The 15984-nt window shown below is 34.9% G+C and overlaps 1 protein-coding gene across 4 annotated transcripts; it reads right to left on the bottom strand.

The window, feature by feature from the left end:
• Positions 1 to 4322: 4322 nt before the first annotated feature.
• LOC108474429 (protein TIFY 4B-like) lies at positions 4323 to 9837 on the bottom strand. 4 transcript variants are annotated; one of them, XM_017776342.2, is made up of 9 exons: positions 9375 to 9837; positions 9063 to 9217; positions 8803 to 8954; positions 8205 to 8334; positions 7941 to 8112; positions 7356 to 7418; positions 6641 to 6704; positions 5477 to 5688; positions 4323 to 4945 (listed from the first exon to the last, which is right to left on the bottom strand). In XM_017776342.2, exons 1-9 carry the CDS (start codon positions 9511 to 9513, stop codon positions 4929 to 4931), a joined length of 1104 nt encoding a protein of 367 aa, XP_017631831.1. In that variant the 5' UTR covers positions 9514 to 9837; the 3' UTR covers positions 4323 to 4928. The 4 variants fall into 4 exon arrangements, with proteins under 4 accessions (XP_017631831.1, XP_017631832.1, XP_017631833.1 ...); XM_017776343.2 differs by having other exon boundaries at positions 9066 to 9217; XM_017776344.2 differs by having other exon boundaries at positions 9105 to 9217.
• Positions 9838 to 15984: the final 6147 nt, after the last annotated feature.

Raw genomic sequence — 15984 nt, 5'->3', positions numbered from 1 at the left:
AATACCGAGATAGCTCGTTGATAGTGTGAGGCGATCTCCAACGTCCTTAAGATTTTCCAAGTTGGCTTTGCGATACTATAAAAAGGATAGAAAAGAAAGGGAGTAAGCGTAAAGCTTAGTAAGTTTGCATGTAAATAAATAACAACATTCTAAATGAATTATCAAGATAACCTGAACCTTTCGAACATGGACTTATCTTACCGTCCCTTTGGTACACCCTTTAAATATTTCTTTGAACCATTTGGAATCTAAGGATACACGGGTACCTTTCCTTTTTAAACTTACCATTGCCATGTCTTGACATGGTCTTACGTGGTATCCTTGCCTTATGAACTCACCATTGTCATGCCCTGGCATGGTCTTACATGGGATGTTTGCCTTATAGTAGTTTATCAATGCCATGTCTTGACATGGTCTTACATGATTTCCTTGCCTTGTAAAACTTACCAATGCCATGCCTTGGCATGGTCTTACTTTGTATCCTTAAACCCTAATGTCATAACATTTGTATCCTACATATTCCTAAGCTTCAACCGAAACTTTTAAGTATCATTTCTCTGTCAATTCTTACTTGAATCATCATGGAATAAATTTACAAAATAGATATATAAATGTTGAAAAATAACATCATTAATTATAAATAATAAAACACTGCATTTATTTATCGCAAACTTACCTCGATACAAAATACGATCAAATATTTTGATTTAGTCCTCAACATTTTTCCTTCCTCTGTCTAACCTCGAATTTCATTCTTCTTGATCTATAATAGCAACTTTAACTTATTTAATATTCACATTTATCAAAACAGTCCTTAACTCTAACTTTGGAAAAATTACAATTTTACCCCTAAACTTTTGCATATTTACACTTTTTCCCTAAGGCTCGGAAATGAAACTTTATCCCTAATTCTTATGTTTTATGACATGCTAATCATTTATTTACCTACAAAAACATCAAATTCCCACTCTAACATGTACTTATGACCATTAGGTATTTTTATCGATTATGTCGTTTTACTCGTTTTCGCTTAAAATCGCTTAGCTCAAGTCGTTTAACATAATTTCAAGCTTCATATTCTACCATAAAACATCAAAATAAACACATTTCACCTATGGATATTTTTCTAAATATGAACCCTAGGTTAAATTATTGCTAGAATAAGCTAAATTAAGTCACCGGGACTTCAAAAACGTAAAAAACATTAAAAACGGGGCTTGGAATCACTTACTATGAAGCTTGGAAGCTTGAAAAAACCCTAGCTATGAAAAACCCTTGAAATTTCAGCCTAATGAAGAAGATGGGCACAATTTGCCATCTTTTTCCCTTTTTTAATCTTTTAATTACCAAATGACTAAAATACCCTTCGTTAAAACTTTAGTTATTTTTATCTATGTATGTCCATTTTTTTCCATGAAAACCTAATGGTCTAATTACCATTTAGGGACCTCTACTTCAATTATACTCTTCAATTTAATCCTTTAGAATCTAAAACTCATATTTATCAACTTTTGCAATTAAGCTCTAGTAGGTAAATTAAGCATGCTATCTATAATTTTTTTCATCGATACTCTAACACATGCATCTAATCACTAGGTAAATTATATAAATTAATCAGAATAAACTTTTCTATCTCGAATTCGTGGTTTCACAACCACTATTCTGTTTAGGCCCTATTTTTGGATGTTACAACCATTATCTATGCAGAGGTATTTTATTTGTTTTCCCATTTGTTTTTCAATCATAATTTTCCAAGACTTAAATGCAGAAAGCACATCGCTTTTTTGCTTAAGGAAGAACGCCTAAACTTGCGTAGAAAAATCATCAATAAAAGTTAGCATATATTTAGTTCCACCTCTTGAAGGCACTCTAGATGGCCCCCACAGATCAGAATGAATATACTCTAACATTCCTTTCATGTTATGGATTCGTCTGGTGAATCGAACTCTCTTTTGCTTCCCAAAAACACAGTGCTCAAAGAACTTCAGTTTGCAAATTCCTTACCTATCAAAAAGTCCTCTTTTGCTCAATTTTACCATGCCATTCTCACTCATATGCCCTAGGCGCATATGCTAAAGTTTAGTAATATCAGCATCTAACAAGGAAGAGGAAGCGACAGCTGCATCACCAGTAACAGTAGAACATTGCAAAATATATAACTTGGTAGTCTTTCTCTGTCCTTTCATCACAATAAGGAAACCTTTGGAAATCTTTAAAACTCCATTTTTAGCTGTGTATCTGTACCCTTTTGAATCAAGAGTACTCAACAAAATTAAATTTCTCTTCAATTCTGGAACATGTCATACGTCACTAAGTGCTCTGACAACTCTATCAAACATCTTAACTTTAATTGGTCCAACACCTACAATTTTACATGAAGTATTATTTCCTATCAAAACAACACCTTCAGACACTGTTTCGTAAGTTGTAAACCAATCCTGATTTGGACTCATGTGGAAGGTGTAGCCTAAATCAAGTATCCACTCCTCGCTCACTTTAGAATTGTTGACAGAAGCGACTAGAAGATCACCATCGCTGTAGTCTTCTACAAAATCAGCTTCATCAAAATTTTTTGGTTGTTTTCACTTTTGATTCGCATCCTCTCTTTTAATCTTGTTCTATAGCTTATAGCTCTCAGATTTAATGTGCCCTTTCTTCTTGCAGAAGTTACAAGTTTTACCTCTGTTTGAAGACTTCGATCTACCCTTAGATTTATCGCGAGGATTCTGTTCCTATATCCTTCCACAATCATCATCAGCATTCCGATCTTGTCTCCCACAAACAATGAGACCCTCTCCTTAAGAGTCGTGTTTAACCATAAGATGCTTCATCTTATCATACGAGGTCAAAGAATCATAAATCTCATCAACTGTGAGAGACTCGCGGCTATATAAAATCGTGTCTCTAAAGGTTGAATAAGATGGGCCAACGAACAAAGTAGAATCAACCCTAAATCTTCCTTATCATACTAAACCTCCATGGCCTCCAAATTTGAGAGAATTTCTTTAAACACTGTTAAGTGTTCGTGTACAGATGCACCTTCCTCCAAACGATGAGCATAAAGATGCTGCTTCATATGCAACTTGCTTGTTAGAGTTTTCGGCATACATATTTGTTCCAGCCTCTTCCATAATGTAGCGGTGGTATTCTCCTTCATCACATCCTGCAAAATTTCGTTGGACAAATGCAGATGTAATTGTGTTAATGCCTTTCGATCCTTACGCTTCTTCTCTTCATCTGTTAATGTCGAAGGCATCTTATCTATCCCTAGCAGGGCATCCTCCAGATCCATCTGCACAAGAACTGCTTGCATCTTTGCCAAAACGCAAATCTGGTGTTGCGATCCAACAACGAAATTTCATACTTCAAATACGCTATTACCGTGATCGAGATGAATTACCCAGAAGCTCTGATACCAATTTGTGAAAATAAAATAAAATAAAATAACACATATTTTACGTGGAAACCCTTTCGGGAAAAAAAACCACGGGCAGAGGAGAATTCAAATAATTACAAGAGGAATAGACTATGTCTATTTATAGGCTTGTAAAGCTATATTCTAGTAAGATTGAAACACCTTATTCTAATCAAAATAAAATAGATAGAGTTTAATAAGCTTTAATTCTAAAATAAAATAAAAGAAGTGTAGTTCTATATGGATTTTACTTGTATTTTATGTTATCACTGTATTTTATTTAAATAAGGATTCGGGTCATTTAATTCTAACAATGTATATGAAGAAAAATTTGACATTAAAGTATCATTTGTACAATAAGAAAATGTGATTAAAAATCGTTGGAGTAAGCTCTTCAAAATGAAAATAACATGAAATTATTAAATTGAATAAACATTTTTCATGAAACAATCACACCATCAATGTTTTCATATAAAATCAAACATAATCACAATACCCCGAGAAAAAGAGCTCAGACAAATAGACAAATAACACGTGGAGCAACTAATATACCCTGTTAATTTCTTACAAACCTAATGCCAACTTTTCATGAAGCCATTAGCGTGAAGTCATTTTCTCCTTCACTACTGAACAAAGTAAGACGGAAATACATAAATATTTAACAATTAAACTATCGAATCCCCGGGATTCAAGATTCAACCTTCATATATAGCTTTCAGAAAAACAAAATCTTAAGTAGTTATAGATTAACACAACATACTGTATGAGTATTCAAGAATCAACCTTCATACATAGCTTTCAAAAATTAACACAAGATCCCTCAAAAAAAATAACACAAAATATCGCATGTGCTCAACCTTCATATATAGTTATTAATTAACACTACCGTAGTATTAGTGTTTGAGACTTTGAGACATTTAATAGTTTTTATTTTATTTATATTTATGCTATTGTTTAAAAAAGAAAATGAATTGGGAAGTTCAAAAAAAAAAAGTTTTTACAAGGAATCATTTGGGCATAGCCAAGTAGAAGTGAATTGAAGGTAATAAACACGATACATATAAACCCCTTGATAGGAAAAGAGCTAGTTCACCCGCCCCAATAAGCTATAATTAGTACAAAATTTACATATCAAGGTTAAAGCAAAGGAAAGCATTGCTTGCCGCTACATGTGGCTCCCTATACCTCAAAGCAAAGACGTAGAGATCCTAATATCAGAAACAAGAAATTCCCGAACACAGTCGCTCAGCTTTGCGAAATTTGATCAGAAAATTGTGCAACTTCATCATACCACTCAAAACAAGAGTCTGTCCGAGTAAGGAACTCGACCCATACAAGCCAAATCATGATATATAAATATTATTTATATATTTATATACATATGCAGGCATGTCAAAGGCCCTCTCCAGTTACTTTTTCCTCTCCTACGTCCGCTGTGGGTAATGCACCTAAAGAACGCATCTCTTCACTCAAATCCCAATGAATGTACTTTTGATGCATAAAAGACTGAATTTCAATGTTCTTGACCACCTGCATGGAAATCATACCACAGTAAGATTCTTCCGCCCATACTCTAAAGGCTAACTGGAGAGTAACTATGTGAATAATTAATGAGCAATTAGAAGATATAAACATTATCCAAATCAAAGAAATATGTTAGAGACATACCCCAAATAGAACCCCAAAATAAACTATGGTATAGCCGGTTGTAACTTAAAATCTAACAGAATTTTAACACTTGCAAAATTATTGGATTATTCTTCAGAAACGTGGCTCATCTATTTGCCCAGACAGAGAGTCAAAACCTTTTTTGTTTTTGTTTGAAAAAAGATCATCAAAACTGCCCCACAGCAACTATACAATATAATATATGTCTGTGTGCGTGTGCGTGTGTGTGTGCGTGTGTTAATATGGGCATCCTTCAGCCACAATTTTTACAAGAACCAGACATTTACACGATTATATGATTAAACATCAAGTATAGTGCAGTACTAGGTGTGACTGCAAACTACGTAGCATCTTTACATCATACAAAAATGTAAAGATTACTTCAAAACTTACCTTCATCATTGAGATCTACAGAAAAATTCACAAGCTCTTGGTTGTCAGCTGAGCTATAAAATGCATGTGGCATTCCAGACTGTGGTGGAGAACTTGTTCTGCTCCGATTTGTTTGTCCATTTAAGTAGTTAGCTCTTATCAGATGGTTCAGGTACATCTCCGAGCTAGACAAAGTTTGTCCTGCATTTTTCCTGCCTTTAAAGAATCTTCCCCTAACAGAAGAATAATCCAAAAATATATTCTAAGGGTTAATACATGTAATCCAGAAATATATTCTAAGGGTTAATACATGAATAGGTGGTTGAAGTATACCCCTTTTGTGATTTGGGACCTAAAGAAAAAAAATTCTCAGTTAAGTACCCAAATGTGTATCTCTGTCAAGTTACTCAAGTGGCTAACATCATTACATAATGCCAACGTAGGTCTAATAATAGAAGGTCGTCTGCCAAAATCAATGCCATATCAGCATTTCAAGGTCAACAAACTATTTTTCAAATTTCAAAATAATAAGCTAAAAACTTAGAATTATAAAATCAATAAAAATTCTAGGGAAAAAAAGAGAGAAAGGACCAATCTGCCATGGGTCTGCTTCGAGATAACAAGATTGGCGGCAGGCTGGGGAAGAAAAGCGGAAGAGAAAAATGAGGAAGATAGAGGGCAAGAATACCTTGGGCTGGCCAGCACCCTTTCCCCTTCTCTCCCCTTCTCTCTCTCTCTCTCTCTCTCTCTCTCTCTCTCTCTCTCTCTCTAATTCCTTCTTTTTTCCTGATTCTCCTCTTTTAATTTTCTTTTCAAAAATTCAAAGAATTAAAATAGTTTAATCCAAAATAGAAATTAAATTTGTTATGTTTTCTAATTCAAAAGAGTGAAACTAAGATAAAAAAATCATTTTTAAAATAAAATATTTTAAAAATGCTGACATGACATTTCTAACGAATAAAATTACCATGTCTCGCATTTTTATACTGTTCAAAAAACTAGCATGTCTTTAAAACATTTATAGTCATAGACTAGCAAGTGACGGAAGTAAATTTTGGATACTTAATTGTAATTTTTTTTCTTTTTATTCAGATACCAAATTGTGCAAAATGATATAGCTCTGCTGGTTTGTAAATTGAGATTACAAGTAAATTCAGCAAACGATATCTTAGCTGGTATAGATACCTGTCTTTTCGCTTTTCAAGATATCGCTGCAATGATACTTTTCTGCTCACCTGTCCATCTACATCTTTAGACCGAGCAACAAGTGTTACAACAGGAAATAAAGAGCCAATAATGGTATATTATCAAGCAGTAAAAAATAATTTTTACTTTCTCAATGGCCCAATCATCAATAAAGTATCATGAAGACCCCAAGGCGCTGACATTTTCGAGGAGCCATTTGGATATGCTTTTCTAGAGTTTATTTACCGAAAAAAACTAACATGATCAAGAACTTTATTTTACATGTTGCATAAATAAAAAGGTGGGAACTAAACTCTAGAACAACAGAACTAAGCTTTTTCATGATGACATATAAGTTAGGATCAGTCTCTATGTATCTTGGTAGCAAATCTTTGGACATGTGCATTCTTCTCAAGTTTTATCTATAACCAAGTATATAATAGCTCAGCCAATAGGTAAAGTTTATGGTAGATAAAAACATAGAGTTTTATCTCCTTGGCAATCTCTCCACATTTGAATTAATTATAATATCATGATAATGGACTGCTCGTCTAGACCCTATCATTTGGCTGCAAAATATTGCCAATGAAATTCAAAACTCCATTTCTATTATTTATGTAGAGAATTTTTACACTAAGAAACAAAAGTTATGAAGCATTTGCATATTATAGAACACTAAATCAGAACAATAAATGAAGAAAAGAAAATACCATACCAGAATCACGACTAATGTTTGTTTTTCCCCTACTAAACTGCTGCTGATATTCTGTCATCTTCTCTGTGAAGGCAAATTGTAATCACAACCACTAAATTGTCAACAAGTTACTAAATTCAGCAATAAGATTAAAAATTAAAAAGAAAAATAAAGAAGGGAAAACTGTCAACCAGGAAATGTTATTGGAATTAACTAAATCTCGGCATTCATGTGCCACTGTCATGCTAATAGTCTATTTTCTGTTTAGTATATCTAAAACACTTATACACAGCATCTAGCTCTTAATACATATATGATCTCTTAATACATATACGATTGAAAGGAAGTTATACAACCTACAAAAAGCATGCCTAGTGGAAATTATTAAAAAGAGATGAAACGTTAGTTTCCTTCTATAAAGATAACAAAGACATATGTTTCAAGTGCAAAAAGAAATGGCAATCCAGTCCAAACATCAGTAACAACCAATGTCTGTGTTCTCTTTTCCATTAACTTAAATGCTGCTACAGTTCAATTGCAGCATAGATGTTTGATAATCGCAATAGCCAAATAGAGCAATTCATTTATACATTTGAAGACACTAACCAGTGTGCATGGTATGAGAATTCAAGCTCAAAGCAATAGATGAAATAAGGTCATTTTTGGCTTCGGCTTCTTGTACATGACCCAGAAAGGAACTAAAGGCACCATTTTGATTACAAAGATTGCCCTGAGGAAAATCAATAGGAGAAGCTGCCAGGTGCATGATTGCTCGTGCCTGCAAACCCATATTTGGATACATTGGAAGAAGGCCAACATGCCATTATTGTTCTCCAGGTATATATCCACAGAAAGAGGAAGCTTCATTACCTTAGCAAGTGGTACACTATCGTACACATTGATCTTTCCACAGTAAAAAATTGTCATTTGCCCACCCAGCTCATTTGTTTCATATTGACTTCTGCCAGGCAATTTTGAATACTCCCGTGGAGAGCCTAAACTGAAGAAAACAAACAAGAGTATACAACTATAAGTTTTCACTGTAAATCTAAATTGAACACAATTAGCACACCTATTCACAAATAGAAATATAATATATTTGCATATATATCAAACAAGCAAGTTGTTAACTGTTTGCCTTGACTATATTATCCGCGTTAGAGCAATATCCACTCAATGTACAAAGCCAAACTCTCACCACTTAACATTCTATAGGTCAATGCAATTTCCATAGATCAACGGAAGGTAAAGATAATAGCACAGTGCTTCACATCAAAGATGAACTATCCTAAACTGAAAGAAATATTAGAGAGAGTCCATCAATATCATTCCTTTTGAAAACCCAATTAGCATTGCATCACTGTTTAAAAGATATAAATTAATAAATTGATTATATATCCAAGTCCATCAATAACAAAAGGAATTAGATAAAACCACAATTCGTAGTAATAGGAAATTGAAATTAAACCTAGGCGAATGAGTCTTGTCATCCGTGTCACCGCCCTGACAATTCATCTGCACGACCGGGGCAGCTTTCAAAGAAAGATCTTTTTGGCCGTACAGGCTTTCTTCTTCTCCAAAGACTGCTTCTTTTACTGACTCACCAGAATTTGAAGCGACCTAAACAGAGCATTCCAAGATCATTATCCATTTATCCAAATAACAAAATGAAGCAAACAGAACCCAGAAAAGTGGCTTAAGAAGAAATAAGAGTGAAATAAGACGCGCCACCGCATTTTGCGGAGGAAAATGTGATGGTGGTGGACAAACAAGGATTTTCCGGCGAGCTCCGGCGCCGGAATCTTCGTTGCTTTCCAACAACGCCTTGAACGAAATCACTTGCTGGATCGCCTGCGACTTGTTCCATGACGGCCTACGCATTCCTGTAACGTCACGTGTCAATGTTTACATATTACAATTTTTTTTTTTTGGCTGTCCCTCCATGTTTCCCAGTATTCTGGATACGGTTAAGAAAATACGGAGACCAAGAAAGGGAAAAAGCAGAAGTAAAAGAAGATCAAAAAAAAAAATCAAAAGCACCTTTTTCTTTGAGGAATTTGCGACAGTCTTCGCGAGTGAGTTGAGAAATGTCTTCTTCGGTTAGTTGGCTGAGGGGTTTATCAAGTATCGAACTGAACGACTCTGTTGTAGTCGCCGTCGTCGTTACCCCAGCCTCCATCCAACCGTCGCCACAAATCCACACAGTGGCAACTCAGGTAACTATAGGGAATTCGAAGGCCAAATTTTTACTACTAAATGAGCGGCCGCCGCAACAAACAATTTTACAGGAGAAAATTGGGCTACAGTGAGGCGAGCTTTGGTATTTAATTATTATATATATTTTTTGGAAGAATTTGAGGCGCGGTCAAGCACTCTAAGCTGCCACCACATATAAAAAAATGCGATTCAATAGAGATATAGCTGTAACAAAGTGGCGTTAGTGGGATCTTGAAATTGTCTCATCCTACAACACTCATTCTTTTTTAGCTACAATATCATTATTATAAGGTGTTGTTGGACTCCTTTCAAATTTAAGATAAAAACAATAAAATAAATATTTAAAACTCTTTAATTTAACTAAACTAAAAGTTACACTGAGTATTTAAAACTCTTTTGTTTAACTTAGGATTATACGAGCAGAGAAAGATAAAAGTTTTATTAAGAATTAGAATTTCCTTAGCCTTTTCTCCTCGACCCTCAAGTATAGGTCTTGTATCGCTCGATGCCACTCCATGAACGGAAGCTTAAGCGTTACTCTCAACTTCATCAGAGTCAGCTCGATTGGATGTCATTGTTATAAGAAAACATATTTTAAAACGGTCAGGAGATATCACACTATCACAGGTTATATAATTACATGTATAGCTAGACTCATACACGCTACGTTTAGTCCAAGAATCGACTAAATTGCAACTCTAATACAAATAAATGTAACATTCCTAACCGATATCCGTCGCCGAACTAGGGTTACGGAGCATTACCGGAGTTTTCAATTCAAACGAACACAAATATCAAACATTTCAAATCATATCAATATTCATATTAAAACTAATTCAAAACATACATATTATCCCTTATATGAGCCCTCGAGGCCCTAAAAACACATTAGAAACAAGTCAGGACTAAATCGAAAACTCATAAAATTTTTAAAAAATAGTGAAAATTCTCAATACTGTAGGGGTCATGTAACACCTTAAGTCGTATCCGTCGCTAGAATAGGGTTATAGAGTATTACCGGAGTTTACAGAACATTCACAGATAATTTATACTAGTTACTAAACATTTTCTAGTATCAATCATAACGTCCCTTAAATGGACCCTTGAGGCCCAAAATGAACAATAGGAATAAATCGGGACTAAATCGGAATCTCATTCATGAATTTTCAAAAAAAATTTCTTATGAACAGTACTCATACACCCGTGTGGTCTAGAGACATGCCTGTGTAGTCGGGCCGTGTGACTACACATACCCATCTCCCTAACCTGTGTAACTCTTTGACTTATAAGGCATGAAGAAATTGAAATCACACTGCCAAGTCACACGCCCGTGAGCTAGGCCGTGTGACATATTTTATTTTCAAAATTTAGGTGCAGTTTTCACACGGCCGTGTAACACGCCCGTGTCCAAGGCTATGTCAACCACACGGTTGAGACACAAGCCCGTGTCTCTTCCCGTGTGTCCAACTCTGAACATTCTGTTTCTCATTTTTAAGATGCAAAGGACACACGACCGGACCATATGCCTATGGGCAAGCTATGTGTCACATACGACCAAGACACACGCCCGTGTGTCTACCCATATGGACAAAAATAAAACCATTTCCTTGCCTCATTTGTCACCCAAAACTTACCATTTTCCTGCACCAAAACTCACAAGCATATATCCACCAATCCAACATCATATTCACATAAAATTAGTCATCAAACATGTAGTATTATCTCATGTATCAATGGATATAAACTTACACTTATCATAAACTTATATGCTAACATAATTCCAACAAACTAACACATAACAAGGACTTATGTGATTACTAAAACATCACTTCAAAAATAGCCAAACTTAGACCATCTCTAGCCACTCCAGTGGCTAGATTACAAAACAACAATTACATGCCATCAATGACCAAATAAACTTATACATGTCATTATACCAAAATGAGATTTCTATTTATACCAAAATGTGATAGTGGATAGTGTGATGATTGCTCCGACTGACTTCGAACCTTCGCGAGCTTTTGAGCACTATAAAATAGGGAAAATTAAATGGAGTAAGCATTTTATGTTTAGTAAGTTCGTATAACAGAAAATAAACTTACCAATCATACTTATCGCTACAAGCATACATAGTCATACTTTCCATAAAATTTGTTTGAGTTTACCTAAACACAAACACTTAATCAAACAAGTTAATCACATAACCTCATATCAAGTAAACATAGATCAGCTCATCACATTACCAACTTCCATTAATTTTGCCTTTCCACACATCAAAAGTCCTTTCCGTCGAACGATTGAAATTTCAATGGATGTTCGGGTGGTATACTCATGTGCAAAAGTAGCCGTTAGGGTACATAATAAAAAGACACACTCTTGAGCCACACATTTTACAACAGGATTACCAGTCCAGGCTAAATCCTATCCGTCTTATATGCTCTAGAGAGCTTAATTTGGATTACTCGTCCGAGCTAAATCCAGTCTATAGTATAAGCTCAAGAGGGCTTACATTAGAATTACCCGTCTGGGCTAAATTCTATTTGCAACATATGTAATATTATTCTTATTCAAGAAATCATCTTAATCTATCGAAATTCAACATTCAACCAGAACACGACAATTTGTCCATATTTCACAACTTATGACTATTTCATTATGTATATCATCTTATACATATCAACATAATCATACTGTAACACCCCTAAACTGTAACCGGCATCGGATTAGGGTTACAGGCATTACCAGACAGACAGAACATTTCAGACCAATACAGAATAACATATATTAAATATCATTAATACAAAGGCATTCATCAACAATTAATTCAACAATGTGGTCTACGAAACCTAAAACATACATTTAAGGAAAGATCAGAACTAAACCGAACCTATTCAAAATTTTCAGAACTTAACTAATTCTATCAAACGGTTAAAGTCACACGCCTGTGTGACTAGGCCATGTGTCACACACGGGCACTAAACACGCCCATGTGAACCAGCCGTGCGAAAAATAGGTCCTATACTGACTTTTTCACATGGCCAATAGGCACGCCCGTGTACTATGGCCGTGTGATACTTAGCTAGCTACTGGCTTTAGCCCACGGCCATATGACATGCCCGTGGTTCTTAGGAGAATATTATTTTTCTTACACAACCATAAGGCACGCCCATGTACCCTAACCGTGTGGCACAATGCAGGCTTGGTTTAAGCCAATTTGCCACTTCTCTTGGGGCCAAACCTTCAAGCAAAAATATACAACATTAATACCAAAATTTCCAACCAATTCCATGCTTAAAAATGACCAAAACACATTAGAACTTAGCACATTACAAACATACACCAAAACCATACACAAACTTGTCATTTGTTAGCCAACTCTTATGGCATAATATATACACATCAAAACTTATACATAGACCTTCTAGCCTATACATGCCATACTTTAAAATATATACACTTTCAAAAGTACCAAAATGAGATCAATAGTGTGGTGACGATCCTCAACTATCCCCGAGCCTTCAGTAGCTACGATAACTATAAAACAGATAGTAATCACACAGAGTAAGCTACAAAGAGCTTAATAAGCCAAATACAATTGGTCTAACTACTAAAGCATATAAGTACAATTCAACCATAAAGATTCATAACCATTTTATAGAATAATTCATAAACTTAACCATGCTCCTTTGTTTGCATATATGCCATGCTTCATTTCCATACATATTTCACAGAGACAAAGTTTTTCATATTCAGAAATTCAGTACGATACAAACGTACCTGCATAGGTTATACAATTCATATACTCAATCTCAGTTTTCATACGCTATCATCAGAGGGGTCAAAAACGATACTGATGCTCATAAACAAGTACAATGCCGATGTCCCGGACGTGGTCTTACATGTAATTCAATATCGATGCCTCTGTCCCAGACAGGGTCTTACACGAAATCAGTTACGATGTCGATGTCCCAGACATGGTCTTATACGTAAATCTCAATCGAGGCCTGCGTCCCAGACACGGTCTTACACGATGACTCAAACAGATGTCAACTTTTCTTAGAAACATATAGAGCTTTTCAGATACTAACATATTATCATACTTTACTCCAAATATATTTATCCGGCACTCAAGGCCATCCAATATAGATTACATTTTATATGTACAGAATTCATTTCAATTAACACGTAATTGTAATTTGACTTACCTCGGACGGATTTCGGATAAAAAAAGTCTTCTATTCAACTATTTTGGACTTCCCCCGATCTAAGTCCGATTTTCTTTGTTCTTGATCTAATACAATACAAATTCAACCATTCAATCATTCATTTCATTCAATTTAATCCATATACACATATTTAGGGAATTTTACATTTTAGCCCTTACATTTTCACACTTTGACAATTTAGTCCATTTTTCACAAAATCACCAATATGCAAAATTCACCAAGACTATAGCTTGGCCGAATATACATGGCTTCTATACGAGCCCAAGTAACATATTTAATTCACAATTTAGTCCTTCAAAACCTTATTTTCACAAATTAGCCCAATTAGCTCTATTTCATCAAAAATCCAAAGATAAAACATGATAATCATTTACCAAGCCTTCATAATTCATCCAAAAACATCACAAAGCTCATGATATCAACAATGTCATTTCATGAAATCTTTAACAGAAACAGAAATTCAGACATGGGCTTTGAAGAACATGAAGCAACGATCACAGAAACGTAGAAATTATCAAAAACAGACGAAATTTTAGACATTAATCAAGATGAACAAGGGCCGAAACCTAAGAGGGTTTTTTTTTTCATTTTATTTTCTTTGATTTTCGGTTCTAATAGGTGTTTTATGAACACATGCATGAATTTTGTTTTCTTTAATTCATGTTAAAGCATGAATTACCCTTGTATCCTTCATTAATAAACATATAAATTACATGAGACAAGGTCATTTATGACCACTCAAAAATTTAATGGAATAGTTGCCACATAAGGCCATATAATCCAAAGCCATGCCAATTAAACACATTGAATATCTGACATACAGATTTTATCATTTACGCGATTAAATCCTTTTTGTAAAATCGAGCACAGAAACAAACAAATTAAATCACAGAAATTTCATAGATACAAATTCATATATCACAGACACAGAAAATAATATTAAAATATTTTTTGGACTCAGATTTGTGGTCCCAAAACCACTATTTCGACTAGGTCTAAACCGGACTATTACAATTCTCCCCCTTAGGGATTTTCGTCCCCGAAAATCTTACCGTTAAACATATTCGGATATCGTTGTTTCGTTGCATCCTCAGGCTCCCACGTAGCCTCTTCTACTCCGTGTCTATGCCACAGCACTTTAACCAACGGAATTCTTTTATTACGTAATTCTTTAATCTCACGAGACAGAATACGAATCGGCTTTTCTTCATAAGTCATATTAGAATAGATTTCAATATCAGACTGAAAAATTACATGCGAAGGATCAGATTTGTATCGTCGAAGCATCGATACGTGAAATACATTATGTATCTTTTCCAACTCAGATGGTAGCCTCAATCTATAAGCAACTGGCCCAACTCGCTCGGTGATTTCATACGGTCCAATGAACCTCGGACTCAACTTCCCCTTTTTACCAAATCGGAACAGTTTCTTCCACTGAGATACTTTCAGAAACACTTTATCACCATCCTCAAATTCGATATCTTTTCGTTTTAAATTCGCATAAGATTTTTGACGATCAGAGGCAACTTTCAAACTATCTCGGATTACTTTCACTTTCTGTTCTGTTTCTTTTATCAAATCAATACCGTAAATCTTATTCTCACAGAGCTCAGACCAGTATAACGGAGTTCTACACTTTCTACCGTATAAAGCTTTGTACGGTGCCATTTTGATGCTCGACTGAAAACTGTTATTATAAGCAAATTTAATAAGGGGTAGATACTGTTCCCATGTACCTTCAAACTCGAGAATGCAACATCTTAATATATCCTCAAGTATCTAAATAATTCATTCAGATTAACTATCCGTTTGCGGATGAAAAGCAGTGCTAAAATGTAATTTAGTTCCCAGAGCATCTTGCAATTTCTTCCAAAATCGTGATGTAAATCTCGGGTCTCTATCAGATACTATTGATAATGGCACACCATGCAATCTCACAATATCAGAAATATACAACTCAGCTAGCTTATCAAACGAATAATCACACCGAATCTGAATAAAATAAGCTGATTTCGTTAAACGATCAACTACAACCCAAATTGCGTCTTTCTTTTTCGGAGACACAGGCAAACCCGGAACAAAATCCATGGTCACTCGATCCCATTTCCACTCCGGAATCATAATCGGTTGTAATAACCCAGATGGAACCTAATGCTCAGCTTTAACTTGCTGACAGATTAAACATCTCAAAACAAAGTCAGAAA

The sequence above is a fragment of the Gossypium arboreum genome, chromosome 10 (genome assembly GCF_025698485.1).
Source record: "Gossypium arboreum isolate Shixiya-1 chromosome 10, ASM2569848v2, whole genome shotgun sequence".
NCBI lineage: Eukaryota > Viridiplantae > Streptophyta > Magnoliopsida > Malvales > Malvaceae > Gossypium > Gossypium arboreum.
This window is presented reverse-complemented; position numbering and strand designations above follow the sequence as displayed.